The sequence below is a fragment of the Polistes canadensis genome, unplaced genomic scaffold (assembly GCF_001313835.1).
Source record: "Polistes canadensis isolate GaletaPanama2010 unplaced genomic scaffold, ASM131383v1 scaffold_388, whole genome shotgun sequence".
Classification (NCBI taxonomy): domain Eukaryota; kingdom Metazoa; phylum Arthropoda; class Insecta; order Hymenoptera; family Vespidae; genus Polistes; species Polistes canadensis.
Window position 1 is genome coordinate 10,715 of NW_014569935.1, and position 20,995 is coordinate 31,709.

The 20,995-nt window shown below is 29.1% G+C and overlaps 2 protein-coding genes across 2 annotated transcripts; one reads left to right on the top strand and one right to left on the bottom strand.

Moving 5' to 3' along the window:
* The first annotated feature begins 2,374 nt into the window (after positions 1-2,374).
* Positions 2,375-4,413, top strand: LOC106792182. The gene is made up of 5 exons (XM_014758399.1): positions 2,375-2,457; positions 2,616-2,806; positions 2,876-3,230; positions 3,330-3,697; positions 3,786-4,413. The coding sequence occupies exons 1-5, from the start codon at positions 2,375-2,377 to the stop codon at positions 3,857-3,859; spliced, it is 1,071 nt and encodes a 356-aa protein (XP_014613885.1). The 3' UTR covers positions 3,860-4,413.
* A 10,642-nt stretch (positions 4,414-15,055) lies between these two features.
* Positions 15,056-16,490, bottom strand: LOC106792183. The gene is made up of 3 exons (XM_014758400.1): positions 16,135-16,490; positions 15,273-15,318; positions 15,056-15,205 (listed from the first exon to the last, which is right to left on the bottom strand). Exons 1-3 carry the CDS (start codon positions 16,488-16,490, stop codon positions 15,056-15,058), a joined length of 552 nt encoding a protein of 183 aa, XP_014613886.1.
* Positions 16,491-20,995: the final 4,505 nt, after the last annotated feature.

Sequence of the window (20,995 nt, forward strand, 5' to 3'; positions counted from 1 at the left end):
TATGTTTAATTGATTACTCCAACCGTTTAAAAGATATTCGTATACGAATCCCAATGCTTTCTGATTTCAATCATTTTTTAATAACTTTTTCAAATTTATCTATTAAATTCATGAATTTTAGAAATTTTTACGAGAATTTTAGTTTATATTAATTCAATTAAAGTTTTTTTAATCTTTTTTTAACATTTTTCATGAATGTAAAGAAGCTTTACTTTTGGAAAAAGAGAATGATACGTACGTTTTTATTACTTTTTTTTTTTTTTTTTTTTTTTTTTTTTAATCAATTAAACATACCAAACTTTTTTTGTAGAGCGTTAAATTTCCTGCAAGAATCAGTGCATCTCATTTGATAATAATTATTACTCAGTCAGTAACAAAATTCATAAACAAAAATGAAATTTGTCTTAAAATAATCAAACTAAAATCTTCAATATCTTTTAAATAGTGAGGTTTACGAAAAAAACATAAGATACCTTTTTTGTAGAACATTGAATTTCCTACAAAATTAGATGAAAACATTTTTTTGTATAATCAATTAATGAGGAAATATGAATTTTTTTCTATTGGACTGAGAAAAAAATAAAAAACCGCGATGAGGAGGATCTTCCTATTRAWATTAARAGCYYATACTGGGTGAGTACTTTCTAAAGGTGCCTAGCAACAAGTTTTTGTTTGTCAGATCCAAAAAAAAAATAAAAGTTTTTTTTTGATTCACCCTAATAATATATATATTTATATAATATAATTTTAAAAAATTATATTACAATTGTGCCTGTGTACCATTGTAATCAATGCATTTACTTAAGTTACTGTGTGTATCATTTGTACCTTTTTCTTATCATCTATTACTTTATCGTCTACAGGAACATACAATCATAACTTGCGCTTAAAAAAGTTTTCGCTTCAAAAAAATGGCTTAAAGGTTTCCTGTTGAAGATTTTACTCCATGTCACAATAAAAATCAAACAAATGTATTATACTTGTAAATGACTTTATTGATTAATCATTTTCTTCGTGCGATTTTACTTTTCTATTATCTACATTTCAATAGAACTGATATCTTAGGAATAATATGATGTACGCAATTCTTCTGACAATAAACGCGGGAAGGATTAATAATAATTTTCAACGGTCATTTGTGAAATTAAACATAACTGTCTTAAGAAATATTTCATGTTTATATACGATGAAGTATATTTATGTTTGTCAAGTATATATGTATACATATATACAGATCTATATATACCTCTACTTTAAATAGTTTACAATATATGAAAAGAAATTAATCTATCGTTGTTATGTTTGTGCTTATCGAAGTGAACACCATAATGTAAAATAGTACAAGTAAAATAACAGTTACGAAAGCAGTTAACAACAGTCAGTTAACTAGAATTTTCTTTTTATATATTTTGCATAAGTTATTTCGTATCATTGTCTGATGAGATGATTGTCATTACGGGGTCTAATTAATTGGAACGGTTAACCGCTACTTAATTCTTGCTATAAACATAATTTAAATTCAATCTTTTTTCTTTCTAACAGAAAAGAATTCATCTATCGATTTAATGCCTAAGTAAATAATAGAACGAAAAACGTCGAAACATGATACAATAAAGTGATAAGGCAATAGTTTTGAAGTATTTAATGTTTTATTTTATTCACGTTTGACTATGAAACATAAGTTTGTGCATTGAAAATTGATAAAACTCTACTGATTTCGAGATACTCAAAAGTCGGGATAAGTAAAGTAAGTAAGCTTTCCATCTTATCTTTGGAATCCCTCTTAAAATCAATTCTCATGTCAGATCATTATATTTTATGATAAAGATATTTTCTGTTTGCATGATATTGAACATAACATTTTGTCATTTTAATTAAGAAGTATTAAAATTAAATATGAACATACTGTTCTCTATCACATAAGGGCTGATTAAATATCAGCAGTAAAATGATCTATAAAATGTTCTGCGTGAGAAAGAAGTGCTATTATTAAATTTTCCAGATATTGACGGGAAAAGTAGATTGTATGATTAAAAAGAATAAAGATTGTATTTCGAAAGTTTTTTCTTCCTTCCGTTTTACGTTATAACGAGAACCTTATTAAAATACGATTTTATAAACATGTGTCTTCGAAAGAAACTTTTTACTGTGTATTACTTTTCATGATTACATAGAAATACTGTAAATTGATTGTTCCTATTAGTCTAAATATCAAAATTGTTACTTAATAATGAGTATTCGTTTTGTAAACTTCTTTTATAGATTTTTAACGAATGGATTTTTAAGCGTTTAAGTTTTGTCTGACATACGTAATATAAATTAGTTGATTGAGAATATTATATTTTTGATACTAGATATTATTTGAAATATAGGGATGGACTTGAACTACTATGTCTTGCGTATTATTTTTCAATATTTGAATGGATTTGATTTGCATAATGCTTCTAAAGTTTCTAGGTAATATTGCAACAAGTATTTTTAATTTTTTTGATCATTTTTGTATAAAAGAATATATTAAATAATTAATATAATTATTTTGGTATCGTATTAAAATCGTCTAATATTTACGTGATTTAAGTTTGTTCACATATTAACACTTTTTTTTCTAACAGCAGATCTTGGTCGGAAATAGCAAACGATGAAAAACAAACAAGGGGTCCAATGTGCATTATAAAAAGCAAAGATAGAAAATCAGATTCCATTGATTATGAAGTTATACAAAAAGAAATCATAAAATGTTGCAAAGTTAAACCTTCTTTAAGCATGTTATTCATTAAAATTGAAAGTAAAGAAGATATTGCAGGAAGTAAGTTAAATATTATGTATATAACAATTAATAGAATATTGTTATGTGAGATATTTTGATTTTTTAAAGAATGTTACTGCAAATACCTGCCTTTTAATTGGTACTCACCGGTAGTGGGTAGTTATTTACCGAGAACAGAAAAAAATACCGTTTTATGGATGTTTTTTCCCGAAGTACCTAACATCAAAATCACTACGCTTACTTTTGTACCATATAAACTTATTTGGGGCAATGGAATATATTGCCATGAAATAAAAGCTAATTTTAATCTTTCTTTTACGAATGCAGACCGATTGAAAACGGTATTCGAATCTGTTTATAATTTCGATCAACGTACGGTTGATCGGAAAAGTTGTTTGATATTATTGTGCGATCGTAATGGTGCTTTAATAACTAGTAATCTTGAGAACGCTTTGCGCAGTTGGTAATAAATAAAATATTTGATATATATATAGTTCTTTTTTGATTTATTTATTATTTATTTTTATTTTTGTTAATATTTTGAATCTATCCTTTTATATAGGTATCCAAATAAAAGACTTCCTGTGTGGGGTGGAATAGTAGATTATTTATCGATTTGTCATCATATGCCACATACTTCTGTATCAAATGAAACCATGTTCTGCATTGCTGTTTTAATAAGCGGTGAAGGATTAAATACCTGGTCTACATTTTTGTATTGCAACTGTAATACTCAGAAAAAAATCGAAAGAAAATTGAAATCCTTTAAAGATAGAATAACGTTGAAAAAACATTCGATAGGGTTCATGTTCAATCCTCACTTTCGTAGTTATTTGTCTTGCTTAGAATCAACTACATTTAAACAAATATTTCCTGGAGTGCCTTTAGTTGAGTATTCTGGTATTGGTGCATTTGGAGGGATTGATAGTGGTTGGTACAATGTTCTTAACTATAACAAAATATTTTATTTTAAAATGTGTCAGCGAAATCAATTATTTTTCTTTTATAATTATTTCAGAACCTTATACAAGAATAATAAATAAGTTGAATCTTTTCGACAAAACAGCATTTATGGTAATAACATACGATTGATACTTATTAATATGTGTAGCTTGTCGAACTATATAACGAGCAGTTTATAGATTTTAAAGCTGTTTATTTCGTTGGAAACTTTGTCTAAAGATTTTAGAATATTTACAACGCGTATTTTGACATCTATTCTCCAAGTTTTCATACAATATACAAACATCGATATTTTATTTACTTCAGAACAACGAACGAAATGTTTTTTATCGCTAGATTTTTACTTATTAATCATTGAATTTATATTTCTTTTAAGACTTCTGAAACCATAATACTAATGCATAACTTTCAGAATGATAACTAATTACTTTTATTCTTATATTAGAAATTTCTCCATAAGTGGAAAAGTTTTACTTGCCTGACAGATTATTTGTATTTATTTTGTGATGTAATTCTTTATATTAATTTTTTTTTGTTTAAATTATAAGAAAAACAAGCATATAACAAAATGAAAACACAGTGTAAGTTCGACATTGATTTATATATGATTCGGTTAAACATTTAATCTGGGACAGCAATATTTCTTAGAAAAAATAAATATACTTTTATAAGAGATAATAAAACTTTATTATTGATTAATAATATCCCAATTCTAATAATATTAAGACAAATAACTATTAAGGCCTTACACATACGTCCAGAATTAAAAAAAAATCGATTTGGTATTTAATCAGATTGTTGTTCTCTATAGTTATTGGCTTATTTCTGTGAAAATCGATTGCAAAAATTCCTCAAAGATTCAAAGTTATGGTAAAAAATGTGACTGTCCAACGAGAGTTTGGTGCGCGCAGACAGCTGTCCTTTGTCTGAAACACTTAAAACTTTAAACGCGTTTTTCTCGAAACTACTTTTTTCGCCACAATCTGCGTGATAACTCATACAATTTTCAATATTTTCTAATGCGATTTTATTTTAAATATTCGAAATCGTTTTCTCTATAGTTTTTTCAATTCGTATGTTTAATATTTTGACTTAAAAATTTCATAAAAATAATAAACACATTTTTTTTTTAAACTATCATAAATTGCTGAATTCTCCGAAATTCAAAATTCCGATTTGACTGACTATAACGATTGCATTATTTTATAAGAATATTTTAAAATTTTGCAAATCGATTGACATTTACTAGAGATATAATGCAGACCATAGAGAAACTTTTTATTTCGTAAAGAATACTTTCGTTTTAAAATTGTCTAAAATATTTCCTTATAAAATTTCTTTATAAAAGAAAATTAATTCATCCCGAAAAACTAGAATTTTTTGAAAAATTGTGCAAACAATTGGCTATAAAAAATTAAATGCTCGACTTTTCGGCAAAAAAAATTGTGATATTAGAATTCAGCTGATCAAAATACATAACAAAAGTTTAGCTTCATCCATCAAACTCAAAATCTTACGAAAATATAATACTGTATCCAAATAAAAAAACTTTAAATGCGTTTTTGTCGAAAGTATGTTTGCCAAGTCGGTGACTACTATAATTGAATAATCACTCGATGGATTTTGATGAAATTTCTACTGCTTAATAATAGCACTAAAAACTAGTCCTTCCTCGAAGGATTTTCGTTTATGTGGACCATTTTGATTTTTTAACAATATTTTTTAACAAAAGACTCATGATTTTTTGTGTCGAAAATCGAAAAAAATGTCAAAAGCTGCCATTTTAGTAATTTAAAAAATAAATATAAAACTTCGATAGGAAGGACAGAATTTTGTATTAGACTAATAATTTATATTTTTTTTGTTTTTTTCTGGATGATCCGGTAAGATGTTCTAATAGTAACCACAAAGCATTACTTGCAAAACGGTGTCTACCAAAAAGATTGCGATATTTTTATAAATAATTATTATATTTTTTTATATTTTGTAGAAGTCAAGTTGAAATATAATTTAAAAACTCTGTGTAATCAGTTTAATAAAACAAATTTAATTATTACAAAAAAGAAATTATTCATAATTCTTCTTTTCTTACGTCTCTTACTGTATTTCCCCCTTAAGTGGGCAGCAACAAGACTGTGTTTTACAAATGGAGCAATCATAGATATTCATGAAATTTCCATGAACTTTGAAAAAATGTATCGAATGTATCATTACCAGGTAGTTCTCGATAATTTCTTCTAAAAGCTTCGATTTTTAGACGATTGTCACTTATTACACGAATGTACGAACGTATTGCCTATCGCCAGGCGCTTAATAATGTAAGCGTAATTATACAATAGTTTTATTATTTTATTATAATATCGGTAAATTTAATTTTAGTATCAGGATATTCTCATATACGGCACATAACTTCTTTTGTGCTTGCGATGCGTTCTTGCCTTTTCGGAAATAATACAATAAAATATGTCTAAAGTGCACATCTTGTTTTTCCATTTTTAAATTGAGATAAACACAAAAAACTAAAGAATTAATTGTTATAATTTTCTTACTAAAATAAAGGTAGAAGTCTAAACAATATGAATCAAATATATGTAAGGGGCTTTGAATACGTTAACGCAACAAACTAAAGTATAAAAACCATCTATCGACAAAATCAGCTATTACTTAGTTGCCTACCCAAACTTTTCAGAACGGCTGAGCGTGGACGAAAATTATGATTTGCAAAATATTAACCTATTGTTTATACATTATGAACGATTAACCTATATCTTTTCACTACCTTATAAATTGTTACTTTGGAAATCACTTGTAAATATATCCCCTGCAGGTATATACCAAATTTACTCTCATTTTTTTCAAAGTGCGCTTTTGTCTTGAATTTGTTGATGCGCATGCGTATAACATATCTCCCACTCATGACGTCAAATTTCATAATTATTTAAACTGTAATAATTATTTTCAACTAATTAACAATAAATAAAAAATATTTAATAAAATAAAGTTGAGGAGCCGGACAAATAAAAAGTGAGCAATTGATTGAAACCAAAAAACAATAGAAAACATCATGATTTTGCTTAGAAATAAAAAAAAACATTTTTGTATTTTCAATTATTAATAACTAATTAAATAATAAATTAATAAGTGAAGAATAATATGGATTTTAAGTGTGCCATTAGTGAGCAATTAAGAGCACTTATTCATTTTTTCTACTGTTGCAACTCTATGCTAATTTTTTTATGCTACTCTTTCCGAATCATCATTTTGATTGCCGTCTGTCGGTAACGAAGGAATCACATTTTCCCTACCATTTATTACGGGCACCAGGTATAGTAGCGTCTCTTCATCTGAAACAACCTCGACAAGCGATTTATGTATTCTTAACAGTTATTTCTATGCAAGATATATTCAGATAGCCCCTGAAACTGTCGTGCAATCTTTTTGGATTTTGGAATAACAATCTATATACGTATACATATACGTAAATATTTCGTAGAAAAATGATGAAAATGGAGATTTGATCAAATCTGTAAAGTAGATGATCAATTCACGGAAGATGTTAAAATAACAACTCTATGGGGTGATTATCCCGAAGAAAATAAGTGATTTAATCAAATTTCTTAGTTATTTTAGTAAAAAGATGAAATAAACAAGTCAGTACTCGCACAGCTCTATGAGAAGCCAAAAATCAACAACGTGTTTTAATAAGAATGAATGAAATTATTAATTACATTCACTAAAAATGCTTAAAATTTCACTAAAAATATTTTTGTTGTTTTTCAAAATATCAGCTTTAGTACCTATTACTCTTGTTAATTAGTTTCGAATTAATAATTTGTGTTTCAATGACTATCGTTATATTACCTGATCTGCGTTTAATAATGCATGTGTTGCGACCGACACCTCAATCGGTACTCCAGTGGTTTATATCGTGAATCGAAAATGCCCTCACGTGTGAAATCGAGATTGTTTATTAATAGGAAGGAGGATAGGAAAATAAAACACAAATAAACTCAATATATTTGAGCCCAGCGAGTACTAAAAAGTACGCTTTATTTGGTTCGTCAGGGAAAAGCCTTTCGGCATAAAAACCCTGGTTGAAATGTATAAAGATGATCCGTACAAAAGCAGAACAACTCTGGCTACGTGCAGGACCGCCTTTGTCCTTTGTCGCTGGCCGAACTTAGATGATGTAGTATTGCGCAATACAATAATTTTCCTCGTAGTGGTTCTCGCAAGTATCAGCTTTCCAAAGTCAGAAGGATGAATGTCGAATAACGAGTGCCCAAATTACGAATGACGAGTAATGAATGATGAATGACGTTAAGCGCGAGAACGCGTCAGGCTTTATAGGGAAAAACGATGCAATGCTGGACCAATCACCGAAAAGCCCGATGATAACGCGGCTGTCGATACATATGATTGGCGTAATAAATGTGGTGGGAGAGCGCAAGGTAGAAGAAAGAAGAAGCCCTTACAAAGATCTTGGCGCTCCCGTGGTTACCACCACACAAAGATACTTTCTTGTCGCGCGTGTCTCACGCCTCGGCAGGGCCGTACACGCCCCGGCGCTCGCCCTACTCACTCGTTGCGCAGGATACGCAACAGCATGGTTTATTAGATAAATATTTTTAATATCTAAGCAATATTATTTCATCTTTTCACTATAAAACAGTTAAGGAATTTGATTAAATCACATACTTTCGTTTGGGGAAATTACTCCATAGAATTATTATTTTAATATTTTCCGTGAATTGACCATCTATTTAAGGAATTTAATCAAATCTCTAGTTTTATCATCTCCCTGCATCATATACATATACGGAGGTAAATAATATTACGAGACAGTTTTAAATAACTTCTCTGTACCAATACTACTCATCTTATTTCTAAAATTGTAGATAGTCTCAAAAACCGAACTAAACGTGGTAAAAATTGTGACAATTCACATATAAATATGACTAATTGTAAGTAACACGTAATGAGATTATTAACCTTGTAAATTTTCAGATTCTGACTGCTAATCCCGCTCTGACGAAAATTTATCATCTCTCTAAGAATCCTAGACAACTTGCACTACTTATTTGTCGTATTAAATAGTCTATTTTATATTATGAATGCTTTCTTTTCTTGTTTTACGTCATAGACTGTTTATTCTTTTTTTTTCCTGCTACGCTCGATGTTTTCCTCGTCGAAGACTGTGGCCATGAATTCAAAGAATTATTTATTTTAAGAATTATTTTATATTTGTAGAATTATATATTATTACTAAAACTAAAAAACAAAATGATAAGTATTTTCCAGACCCGCACCTTACTGTCACCTAAAAGTTTAGAAAAGGCTCATATAACATTAACATCCTGGATGTTCCTACCCAATAAGGAACTATGTTTCATATCCTAAAAACTGATTAGTTGTGTAACGAAGTAACTGGTCTAAGAAATGGAAGTAGAAATAGGTCTCTAAAAAAGATAAAGAAAAATGGCGAGGACACTTATAGTTTTTCTGTTAAATCCGGTATTCCTGTTTTAGTTAATAAGTTCGTATTCAGTTTTCATTAATATATAAGTCAGATTTATTATTTTAATTTATAAGTCTTTATTCTGTTAAAGCAGTGAAACATTCTATTAGATTGATCGATAACGTAAAAAAATAGATATTGAAGATAAACGAATTTGAGAGTAAGTAAAATATAATTATTCTATTGTTGTTGATCGACCCAATGACAAAGAGAGGCCTACCCCACTAGTTACAGAAAAAGATAAGCATTTTACTTTAATTTATAATCATCTACCTTCACTGTAATAGAATTCAAATTAAATCCATAGTTTAACTGCACTTTTTCTCCCCAGTTTTTCACCTCCTCATTTGCCAACCAAATCACAATTCTTAAGGTCATTTTCTGGTAAAGGCTTCGCAACTTGACCCAAAACTGACAACACTTTCTATTATGCCAATGACGTAATACTTGTTTTTTTACACTATTAACATACAATGTGTTTATCGAGGTAAAGCATTAACAATAGAACGTGAATGATAAATACAGTGCTATAGCGAGGAAGGTGACGGCAGTGAAAACAGTTTTTTAAAAATATCTGACTCATATTTAGTGTACTAGAAGTATCACTTACTTGTTATCAAATGTTTAATAATTATTACATACTTATCTGAAGGACGAGGAACGAGTATATAATATATTTTATTGTTTATAGATATCTCAAGATAGAGGAAAAAAATACTCAACTCTCAAAGAAGAGTACAGCTCGAAATAAAATAACGGAAATCGAACGACCACCGAAAACTGGAAGGGAGCAATATCATCAACTCTCATAAAAAAAAAAAAAACATACAAGAGTTTTAATTGATTATCAGATTTTTGTATTGATATCAGAAAATTTATGCTTCTTTTATTATTTATTATTTATTATAATTATATATATATTTTATTTATTTATTTAAATTTATATGTCTGTACGACGAATATCATCTTAAAAAATATATCGTTCCACACAGGCACGATATTAAATTTTGATTATTTATAGATATTAATTATATTATTTGCGTAATAATACCGAGTTATTACGGTAATATATTACACCGTACAATTTTACGAAAGAAAAAAAAAATAAGTGAATATAGGAATTTGTTGTGAAATTTCTACCCCCATTTTTTCGCATAAGATTAGAAATCTTGTTTCTTTAAATAGTACAATGTACAGTCTGATTGACTACGATAAAGCTGCAAAGTAAGAAAGAAATCTGAGCCTCTCGTATTCCGTTAATAAAATTATTATATCTAATCAATAAAATTTGTTTTCAATAAAAGAATGATACAACGTCACCCTATTCACCGAAAAATTGATTCAACAGTCGCACCGGCATTAGTAATATAAAAAGGCTGATTAAGAAATTATAAAATCAGTCAGATAAAACCCTTACTCTCTCAATGCTCAGTTGATAAGGGACCGAAAGGGCACGCCGTGATCCTTTGACGAAAAAGTCGAATATGAACTCAGAAACTGAACCCTGGAACTTGAGTACGGAAGGTCTTGAAAAACAAGATAATGATATCGTTAACGTGTAAGGTGGTTTAAAGGAATAAATAAATATAATATTATTTTGGTTACTAGCTTTATTATGTGTGTATCAGTTGTTTATTACCTACCCAGTTTCCTCCACATCTTCGCCGATTAGAACACACTAAAAAGAAAGCGAGAAACAATCGCATTTATGTGCCTCATAAAAACAAGAGTCACAACATGACACCTCTTCATGCAATAGTTTCATCCCAAACGTACATGTGAACATTATCATTATGAAAATTGTGGATACCCAAATTTAAAACATACATATTGTGTTTATAATATGCTACTGAAGTAGCAATAATTTAAGTGTAAATCGACTTAGGCCACTTTCAAAATAAACGGCTCAGTTAATTAACTAATTCTGAAAACTTATGTGTCTAGAATTACCGTATTTACTCGGAATACAAGTAATCTTAAATGCTTACATGTAACCATGCGTAACTGGAAATAATTGACAAATGGAGTTAAGCCACTTTCAAAATAAACGGCTCATGTAATAATTCGTGATTACATATGATTGGCCGAATTCGTTAAGGAATAAGACTCAGTTTACTCCTATTTTCTCACAGCCCTCGCTACAAAGCTATTCAATTTACTTGAACATGAAAATGAGAGAGAGAGAGAGAGAAAGGGAACCGTCGTGTTGAGTGGTAGCACTGCATTGAAGCTCTGACGTGATTAAAATACGACAGGCCTTGAACGAACACGGTAACAGTAATTCAAAACTAGATTATTTATGCTTCCACTTCGAAAAACAAGAAACTCACCAAAATCGTGTAAACAATGTTATTTATTATACTTAATTATCAAAAGGTCAATCAAAAAGTTCATTCATTAATATAATATTCATGAATATTTTGATTTATTAAACACTTTTACGTCCGAGCGTTTCGACAAAATTTTTTCGCTCACGTCTAGCCGTTCTAAAAAGTTTGGGTAGGCAACTAAGCCCCTTACATACATTTGTTTCTTACTGTTTAGACTTCTACCTTTAATTTAGTAAGAAAATTATATCAATTAATTCTTTAGTTTTTTGTGTTTATCTCAATTTAAAAATGGAAAAATAAGATGTGCACTTTAGACATATTTTATTGTATTATTTCCGAAAAGGCAAGAACGCATCGCAAGCACAAAAGAAGTTATGTGCCGTATATGGGGATATCCTAATACTAAAATTAAATTACCGATATTATAATAAAATAATAAAAACTGGTGTGTGTACTTATGTACGCACGTAAGAAGTTATACTTCTTTAGCGTACCAAAACGAGTATAACCTCAATAACCTCAAAAATAACTTTAAAAAAAAAATAACTTAAAAAAAAACATCAGCATAGAAAATAACTGCAACTATCCCGCGTGCCAATTAAATACATACTATAAATTTGTCAATAAGACGATAAAATGATAAAATAAAATAAAGATATTTAATACAATGGATAAAGCCTTAATTAATAAGTATATTTTAATTTGTTTATAATTATACGTGAGGAAGAAGGTGGGTTTAGTTAAAATAAGAAATAAGAAATAAAACCCTTGGTTGAGCCAAAACAACAAGGTATAATACTTTATTGGCTCATCAGAGAAAAGCATTGTGGCATAAAAACCCTGGTTGATAAATTAGATATAATAAGGAGTTGTGTCTAAGCAAAAATTAACCACGTGTCTCACCTCTCGCTCGCATAAAAGCTCTGGTTGATAAATTAATTATAATAACAAATTGCGTGTAACAAAAGATTAAACACGTTTCTCACCTCTCGTTCGCTTCGGTTGCATACGGATTCAACAACAAGGCTCACCAGGTTCATGGAAGTATAAGAAATACTTATACTTTACTTAATTCGCTTCTAGCTTGTATCGCTTTGTTCGTCGGTTTCTTTGTTAATTCTTCGCTGGTTGTATAAAACGTGTCGTTGTAGGCGTCCAGTGAAAGAATAGGACGAGTGTCTTTGTTGATGGACCCAGCAGGGCGTGCTTAGCAACGGTTTGAAGAGTGGGGAGGCACGATACATTTCGACATTGATAATATTCACACAAAGAAAGTATATTCTCACTTCGATATTCTCAAAAAGATTGAGCCGTGTATTTCGAATATACGCTCAGAATCTAAAATCTTTACAAATGGTACATAAATCGTAATCACGTTGAGTGCCACACGAATTCTGAAGAAAATCCTCGTCTGGCTACGCTCGTTATTTTTAGTATTGAATATATGTAAAATAAATGTAAATAACTTCAAAAAATAACTTCAAAAAATAAAGACCAAACAAATAGAATAAATAATTAGCAATAATATTAGTATTTGCTGTGAAATTTAAATTATTTATATTTGTACTGGTAATCACAGGCTGATCCGATGGATCGCAAAGTAAATTAGAAGTTGACGGAATACATAAAATTTTATTCGCAGACAATTCATGTCCTAGTGCAATCATTTTTCTTCGCATCCTACAACGTTCCGCATTAGTTTGCGTTTTGTTTTCCTTATTTTCCTTACTCTTCTTCCTACGAAGATGATATTTTGTACATTTCTCTGCATTGGTTTAAGGCATCTCGAAAACTTTGACAGAAATTTAAATATATACTGATCCTGGTCAAAAATATCAAAATATAGATATCAGTCCACACTAAATATAAGGGAGTTATCAAATTACTCCATGCGTCAATGGCCATAGCGCGATGACAGCACAAGTATCATATATAGTTAAGCAGCGCTTGAGTACAATTAGAACTTGGATGGGTGAACGCTTGAGAAGAAAAATTTTAAATTACTTTGCCCCAGCATCGTAAATATCGACAATATCGTGGTGTCGATTTTTCGGTCGCATTTACCTTTAGTTTACAAAACGCGCCAAAAAAAGTATAACTTCAAAAATATAATTACGCTTACATTATTAAGCGCCTGGCGATAGGCAATACGTTCGTACACTCGTGTAATAAGTGACAATCGACTAATAATCGAAACTTTTAGAAGAAATTTCCGAGCACCACCTGGTAATGATACATTCGATACATTTTTTCAAAGTTCATGAACGTTCATGAATATCTGTGATTGCTCTATTTGTAAAACATAAAGTCTTGTTGCAGCCCGCTTAAGGGGGAAATATAGTAAGAGACGTAAAAAAAGAAGAATTATGAATAATTTCTTTTTTGTAATAATTAAGTTTGTTTTATTAATCTGATTACACAGAGTTTTTATATTATTTTTCAACTTAACTTCTACAAAATTTAAAAAAAAAATATTAATTATTTATAAAAATATCGCAATCTTTTTGGTAGACACCGTTTTGCAAGTAATGCTTTGTAGTTACCATCAGAACATCTTACCGGATCATCTAGAAGAAAATAAAAAAAATATAAATCATTAGTTTAATAAAAAATCTTGTTCGTTATTGAAGCTTTTTATTTATTTTTTAAATTAACAAAATTGCTGCTTTTAGCATCTTTTTTTCGATTTTCGACACAAAAAATCATGAGTCTTTTGTTAAAAAATATTGTTAAAAAATCGAAATGTTCCACATAAACGAAAATCCTTCGAGGAAAGACTAGTTTTTAGTGCTATTAATAAGCAGTAGAAATTTCATCAAAATCCATCAAGTGGTTATTCAATTATAGTAGTCACCGACTTGCCAAACATACTTTCGACAAAAACGCATTTAGAGTTTTTTTATTTGAATACGGTTAATGTGTGCATTACCTACGTAAAATACGAAAAACTCTTGATTCCGCACGGTAACGTTAAATCAAGTAATTTCCAGATTAGCTAGGTAATGTGCACATTAATGGCTTTCGAGCTTTAGCGATAAAATATAAGAATAATTTCCCGACAGGCTTGCCATTTTTTTAGGTAACCCCTTTCAATTTTGCTAAAAGTTTTGTTTCGTAGCTTAACAAAAGAACAAAAAATTGAAGGAATATTGCCATGATTTAATATTAACTATCGCAATATTCACACATACACAATCGGGAAAAGTCGAAAACTTTCGCGATTAGCTAGGAGGAACGTTCTACGTTGCCTGCGAAAATATTAAGTTGGTGCATAAGAAATGTCGGATTTTCTATACATGTAAATGTTTTTCCCCCTGTTTTCGTTATTTTTTTGTTTTTGGCATAATTTTTTTTATGGTCGTACTATCCAATGCCAAAGTCACATTTTAACAAAACAGATTTTCTCAAAAGTGTTAAATTTTTTAATTTTTTTTTAATTTTGTGAGGGTCTGAATTCAACCGATATTCGTGTAATTTTTATATATGAGTATAAGCTTGATAAAAATGCTGCAAAATTTGCACGTAATATAAACCAGGCGTTTGGGGAGAATACTGGTAACGATCGAAAAGTGCATCTTTGGTTTCAAAAACTTCGGTCTCCTGAGTTTTCCCTTTAAAAGAAGACGTCTGTAAAAAATGATGCTCTGAAAACATTGATGGAAACAAATCCAACTTTATCTATAAGGGAACTTGCCTCTAGAATGATAATTGACCATACAAAACAATATTGCGACATCTTTCTGAAATTAACAAGATGAAAAAAATGGTTAAGTGGATACAGCATTAATTAACCAAGCAAAATAAGCTTGATCAATTAAACGTATTTTCATCACTATTAGCCCGATTTTTTTAAATAAATTAAAATATGAAATTTTGCCGCACCTATTTTATTCATCGGAACTTTTGATAACTAATTTTTATTTTCTTAAACATTTATAACAGTTTTTACGTGCTAAACAGTCTATAAAAATAGACAGTCTGAAAAAGTCCATATCAGAGTTTATTAATTCTAAAGATAAGAATTTCATTAAGACAGGCATCTGTGTATTATAATCTCGTTGGGAAAAGTGTATTTAAGCAAATAGAGTTTATTTTGATTAAGTAAACAGATTTTGAAAAAAAATACAAAGTTTTATATATTCACACTAGCAATCCCGGCCACGCGTTGCTGTGGCAAAGGTTTACGTTAATTCGTATTATAGTAAACTATTTAATACAGTGAAATGAATATTTATGAATATAAAGACGAAAACAATAAAGCCGGTATAAAAATCCACGGGATTGAGATTTGAACTTAAAGTAAAAATTTAAAAATTATTGATAAAAATTTTCGTAGAGATGATATTAAGCACAAATCAATATAAAATGTAGAATTTTAGATTTTATTAATCTTACATTTAAGTTTGTAATAAATGAGTAAGTTAAAAAATATTTAGTTGTTAACATTTTACATTTAATTTTATATATGAAGTAGGTAGTGAAAAACTGTCGGGCTAGGGATTTTGTTAATTTAAATTTAATTCAGCACTAATTGGTGCACAATATTCTTGGTTAACCTGTCTCTAACTAAATCAAATAGATTCAATGGTTTTCCCCCACGTGAGCAGGCAACATATAGTTGGCCATGGGAAAAACATGGATTTTCCAAATCTAAACCGCAAATGGGCATTGTTTGACCTTGAGACTTATTTATAGATATGGCGAAAGCTAAACGAATGGGAAACTGTAGCCTTCTGAAGGGTATCGTAGATTCTGACTGTATCATTGGAATACGTGGCAACAGGATCACTTCTCCCTTACATTTTCCAGTCAAAATTGTTGCTTCAAGAATATTTCCGGTGATCTTTTTGATCTCTTTTTTCTCCCTCGTTACACTTATATCTAACCTTCTTATAATTATACTTATATTCATTTCACTGTATTAAATAGTTTACTATAATATGAATTAACGTAAACCTTAACCACAGCAAAGCGTAGCCAGTTCTGCATTAATGTTCCTTCTTCCTCGTTATACTTATATTTAACCTTCTAATAATTATATTTCTTATATATTTAATTTTTGCTAGGTAACTCACACGCGTGCCTTTTTCTATTCTCCTTGTTCTTTTTTTTTTAGTTCGTCTCTATGTCTTGTTACTCCCTGTTGCCAAGAGTAACATTCAACTGCTTTACCACGGCAATTCAATCACAAAGAAAATTTGAAGCGATAAATTTCCTGTTAGAATCTTATGGAACTAACAGGTCTAATTAACAAATAATTTGCAATAAAAAAATATTGCGACTATAAATTGAGATAAAAACTATCCTATGTCTTAAGTTTGATCAAGCTGTACACTGTGTCCAAATTTGATTAAAATCGGTTCAGTAGTTTAGGAGTCAATCGTGGAGGCACATCGTGACACGAGATTTATATATATTATATAATTAATTAATTAATAATTAAAATCTGACATTTCATACGCACCAACCTAATATCTTCGTAAGCAAAGGACTCGCGGGAAGAAAGAACACTTTCGTTGGCCAGAGACTTGGGGAGAGGGGATACCATCACTTTGCGGAGGTAGAGGAGAAAGGGATTACGTAGAAGATTGATGAGTGGCTCGACTRTTGAAGGTCATGAATTAGCCTTGGTTAGGTGATTGGTGAGAGAAGGGGGGAGAGAGTGACGTTTTTTAATGAATGTATTTATATGAATATGCGATACATATTTTTTACTTTGTAATTAAATTTCTTAAGAATTTATAATGAACTCGCGGGAAGAGGAAGAACACTTTCGTTGGCCAGGGACTTGGGGAGAGAGGATACCATCACTTTGCGGTGGTAGAGGAGAAAGGGATGACGTAGAAGATTGATGAGGGGGCTCGACAGTTGAAGGTCATGAATGAGCCTTGGCTAGGTGATTGGTGGGTGATGGGGGGAGAGTGAGGTTTTTTAGCGAATGTATTTATATGAATATTCGATACATATATTTTAAATTGTAATCAAATTTCTTAAGAATTTATAATATAGACGGATATAATGAATGTATAAGTTTATTCGGGAATAAAAAATATATGAGCCGTTTATTTTGAAAGTGGCGTAAGTCCATTTTCCAAAAAAATCAAGTTAGCAAGGTTAATATTCACATTTTTACATGATCTTTTTATTTTGAAGCAACTTGTTACTATATAATTTAAAATCATTAAGATTTTATAAGATGAAAATTTGTTGATTAATTAAGTGATTAACAAAATTATTTTTAAAGTGGGAGAAGTCCCATTGTGAGAGTTTCAAATGGATATGGAAGATATTATGCAACTAAAATTGTTTGATATCCCAGCTTTTTTATTTGTTTATATAATGAGATCAAAGTAACAGTTGAATTATCAATATGCAGTGAGTTTGATATAAAAACAGAATAGCATGTGTCCACAGAAAAAAGCGTATTTTTCTCGCGCAGTATGTTTCCGTTGAACTTCGAATCAAGTCGAGGAATTTGTTTCAACGAACAAATCCTAATCGTGTTGATCAATTTTATTGCGGAAGAGCTTTTTTTGAGAAAAGATAGAAATTAGAAAGGAAGCATTTAGCTTATCAACATTTAATAAAACATATTCCAGAGCATTAAGCTTAGTTTTTTGTAGTACAAACGTTTATATAACATATAAAATTTTTTTTTACAGATGTTATTTATTAGAGATTTCTGCAGTGAAAAAAAAAAGTCAAGATAACATAAAATAAACCGCAACACCATTTTTTCAAAAATGCGCGAGCTTTGCTAGTAATAATCAATAAAACAATATTAATTTTAATGTAAATATTATTTAACAATGAATAGTAGTTGAATATTTTGTTGATTTTATAACAAAAAAGTGTATACATTTATTTTTATTTCTAGAAAAATTTCCTTCTCCTATGGACTTGTGCTTTCTTAGGAATTGAAAACGTCATTTCATTAATTTTGAAAGTGGGATAAGTCCAATTGTAGCCATTAAAAATATATTATTTCATAAATAATTGGAATGATAAATTACTTTAGAAATCCAAAAACATTATTCTACTATGTTATCTGTGTTACACAAATTTTTAAATTGAATTCAACGCAAACCCTTCAATATCTCAATTCGAATATAAATGGACCTACGCCACTATTAAAATAAATGGCTCATATGAAACATCTTTATCTTAATAGCTTATTTATTAAAAGCTTTCTTAAAACCTTGTACCAATGTTAACCAATGTCAAATAAATATAGTATAATAACAAAAAATGACAATGAAACACGAATAATTAGTAACGTAGGCTACGCTTCAAAAGTGTTTACTTCCTGTTCGCAAAAAATACTTATTATTTATTTATGTTAAAGAATTCCTATGCGATATGATAATAAATAAATTAACACAATAGACCATGTTATTGCGAACAAACATTGCTATGGTAAACACTATTTAATTAATTGAGTAGTGATTACCTAACCAGCATTCAACAGTCGATATTTAACCACAGCTGAATGAAGTTTCTCCATAGAGAGTAGGTCGGGAGATTTTCTTATCAAGAGTTTTCTGAGAATCCGCGCTTTAAGTCTTATTAACAACATACTTAGTACCTCATAAGATTGAAAGTTTCTAAGAGTTTTTATTTTTAGTAATTAAAAATCATAGAAATTTTTATATTTTAATATATTTTTTGAATTGGAAGTAGTTAGTGAGATATATAAGTAAGTATTTTCTTTTCAACCCTTTATACCCTTTCAATATCTGTGAAAAATACAAATGATAAATGTGTAAAATTTTAATGAAAAAAAGATAAAAATTTTAATCAATTAAGTTCACAAATTTGAGATTATTTCTTAATTAACATTCCAACGGATAGTTTACAACGTGTGAGAATTTATTGAATAATATATCATAAAAGATATTAATAATGTAAGTTATCTCAGGTTTTGGAAATATTAAACGACATGTTTCTGTTACACGTTATTTTTCAATTTTTATATTTTACAAAAAGTTATTATTCTATTATAAATACAGTTATTTCTTTCATGTTTATCTATTTGTTTATTTGTTTGAATCAAATTTTTCAGAAATCTGAACCTAATCATTATCAAGTGCTTCTGTTTTCATTATTTATAAATATTTATTTACTAAAATAAATAAAATTTACTAAATTAGAATAACATTGATAATTATTTATTATTGAAAATTCTCTTGTTACCTGTACGTAATATTTTTGTTTCAATACAAAAGAATCTTAAAAATGTCGTCACTAAACGGCCAAACTTATCAAGAGGAATTGTTTCCTATGGTACAAGAATCAAATTATTATAATCAACGAGGTGATATTGCTAAATTTTATTCTGGAAAAAAAATCCTGATAACAGGAGGTTTAGGATTTGTAGGAAGACTTATAATGGAAAAGCTTTTGAGGTAAAAATCTTTTACATCTTTTCATTCTCAATTAAACTTATACATTCATTATACGTGGTAAACTATGAATACTCAATGTATTATATTTGAGATGGCAATGTAAAAAATATATATTAAATATTTACATAATTACATTAAGAGCCTTAAATATTTGTCGATAAGCTACATCTTTAACTAATTTACCCATACTATTAATAAATCTTTTTGCGTTCCCTCTTACTCATTTTTATTTCGTAATATTTACTCTTTTTTTCTTCATTTGTCTATTTTCCTCTTCTCTTTTAAACGTAAGGTTAGGAAATAATGTTTTTTATTATTATAAGAATTTTTATTATATTAAGAATTTTCTGTTAAAATTGTTTCAATAAATGCATTTCTATAATTCGTAGATGCTGTCCTGAAATTAAAACTATTTATTTACTAATAAGAGAAAAGAAGAAGATGAGTTCGCAAATTCGATTCCAAGAGTATTTCAATGATACCGTGAGTAAAATTATAAACCCTGTACTATTATTTGTGATATAGAAAAAAATCACTTGAAACGTTTCGTTCTGAGCCACTTTTGCTCATCTTTTAATTTCAGTCATTTGATATTTTGATGTTTAAAAAAAACACGTCAGCGTGTACCACCAGTTGTAAAAAAGACTTAAAGAGAAAGTTTAACGTTTAATTAATATATAATAAAAATATATATATAATAATAATAAAAATATATTTCGCTTTTCAGATTTTTGATAGATTGAAGAGAGAACAAAAAGATGTCGAAAAGAAAATTGTTTTGATAGAAGGTGACATGGGTGAATTGAATATAGGATTGTCAGAGAAAGATCGCGAACTCATTAAAGATACCGACTTGATTTTTCACAGTGCAGCATCCGTGCGTTTCATGGATAACATTCGTTATATAGTTAATACAAATATTAGAGGAACGAGAGATCTTCTTTTGCTCGCGCAGGAGATGAATAATTTAAAGGTACGTTTTTCTATTTAAACGATTTACTTTTTAATAACG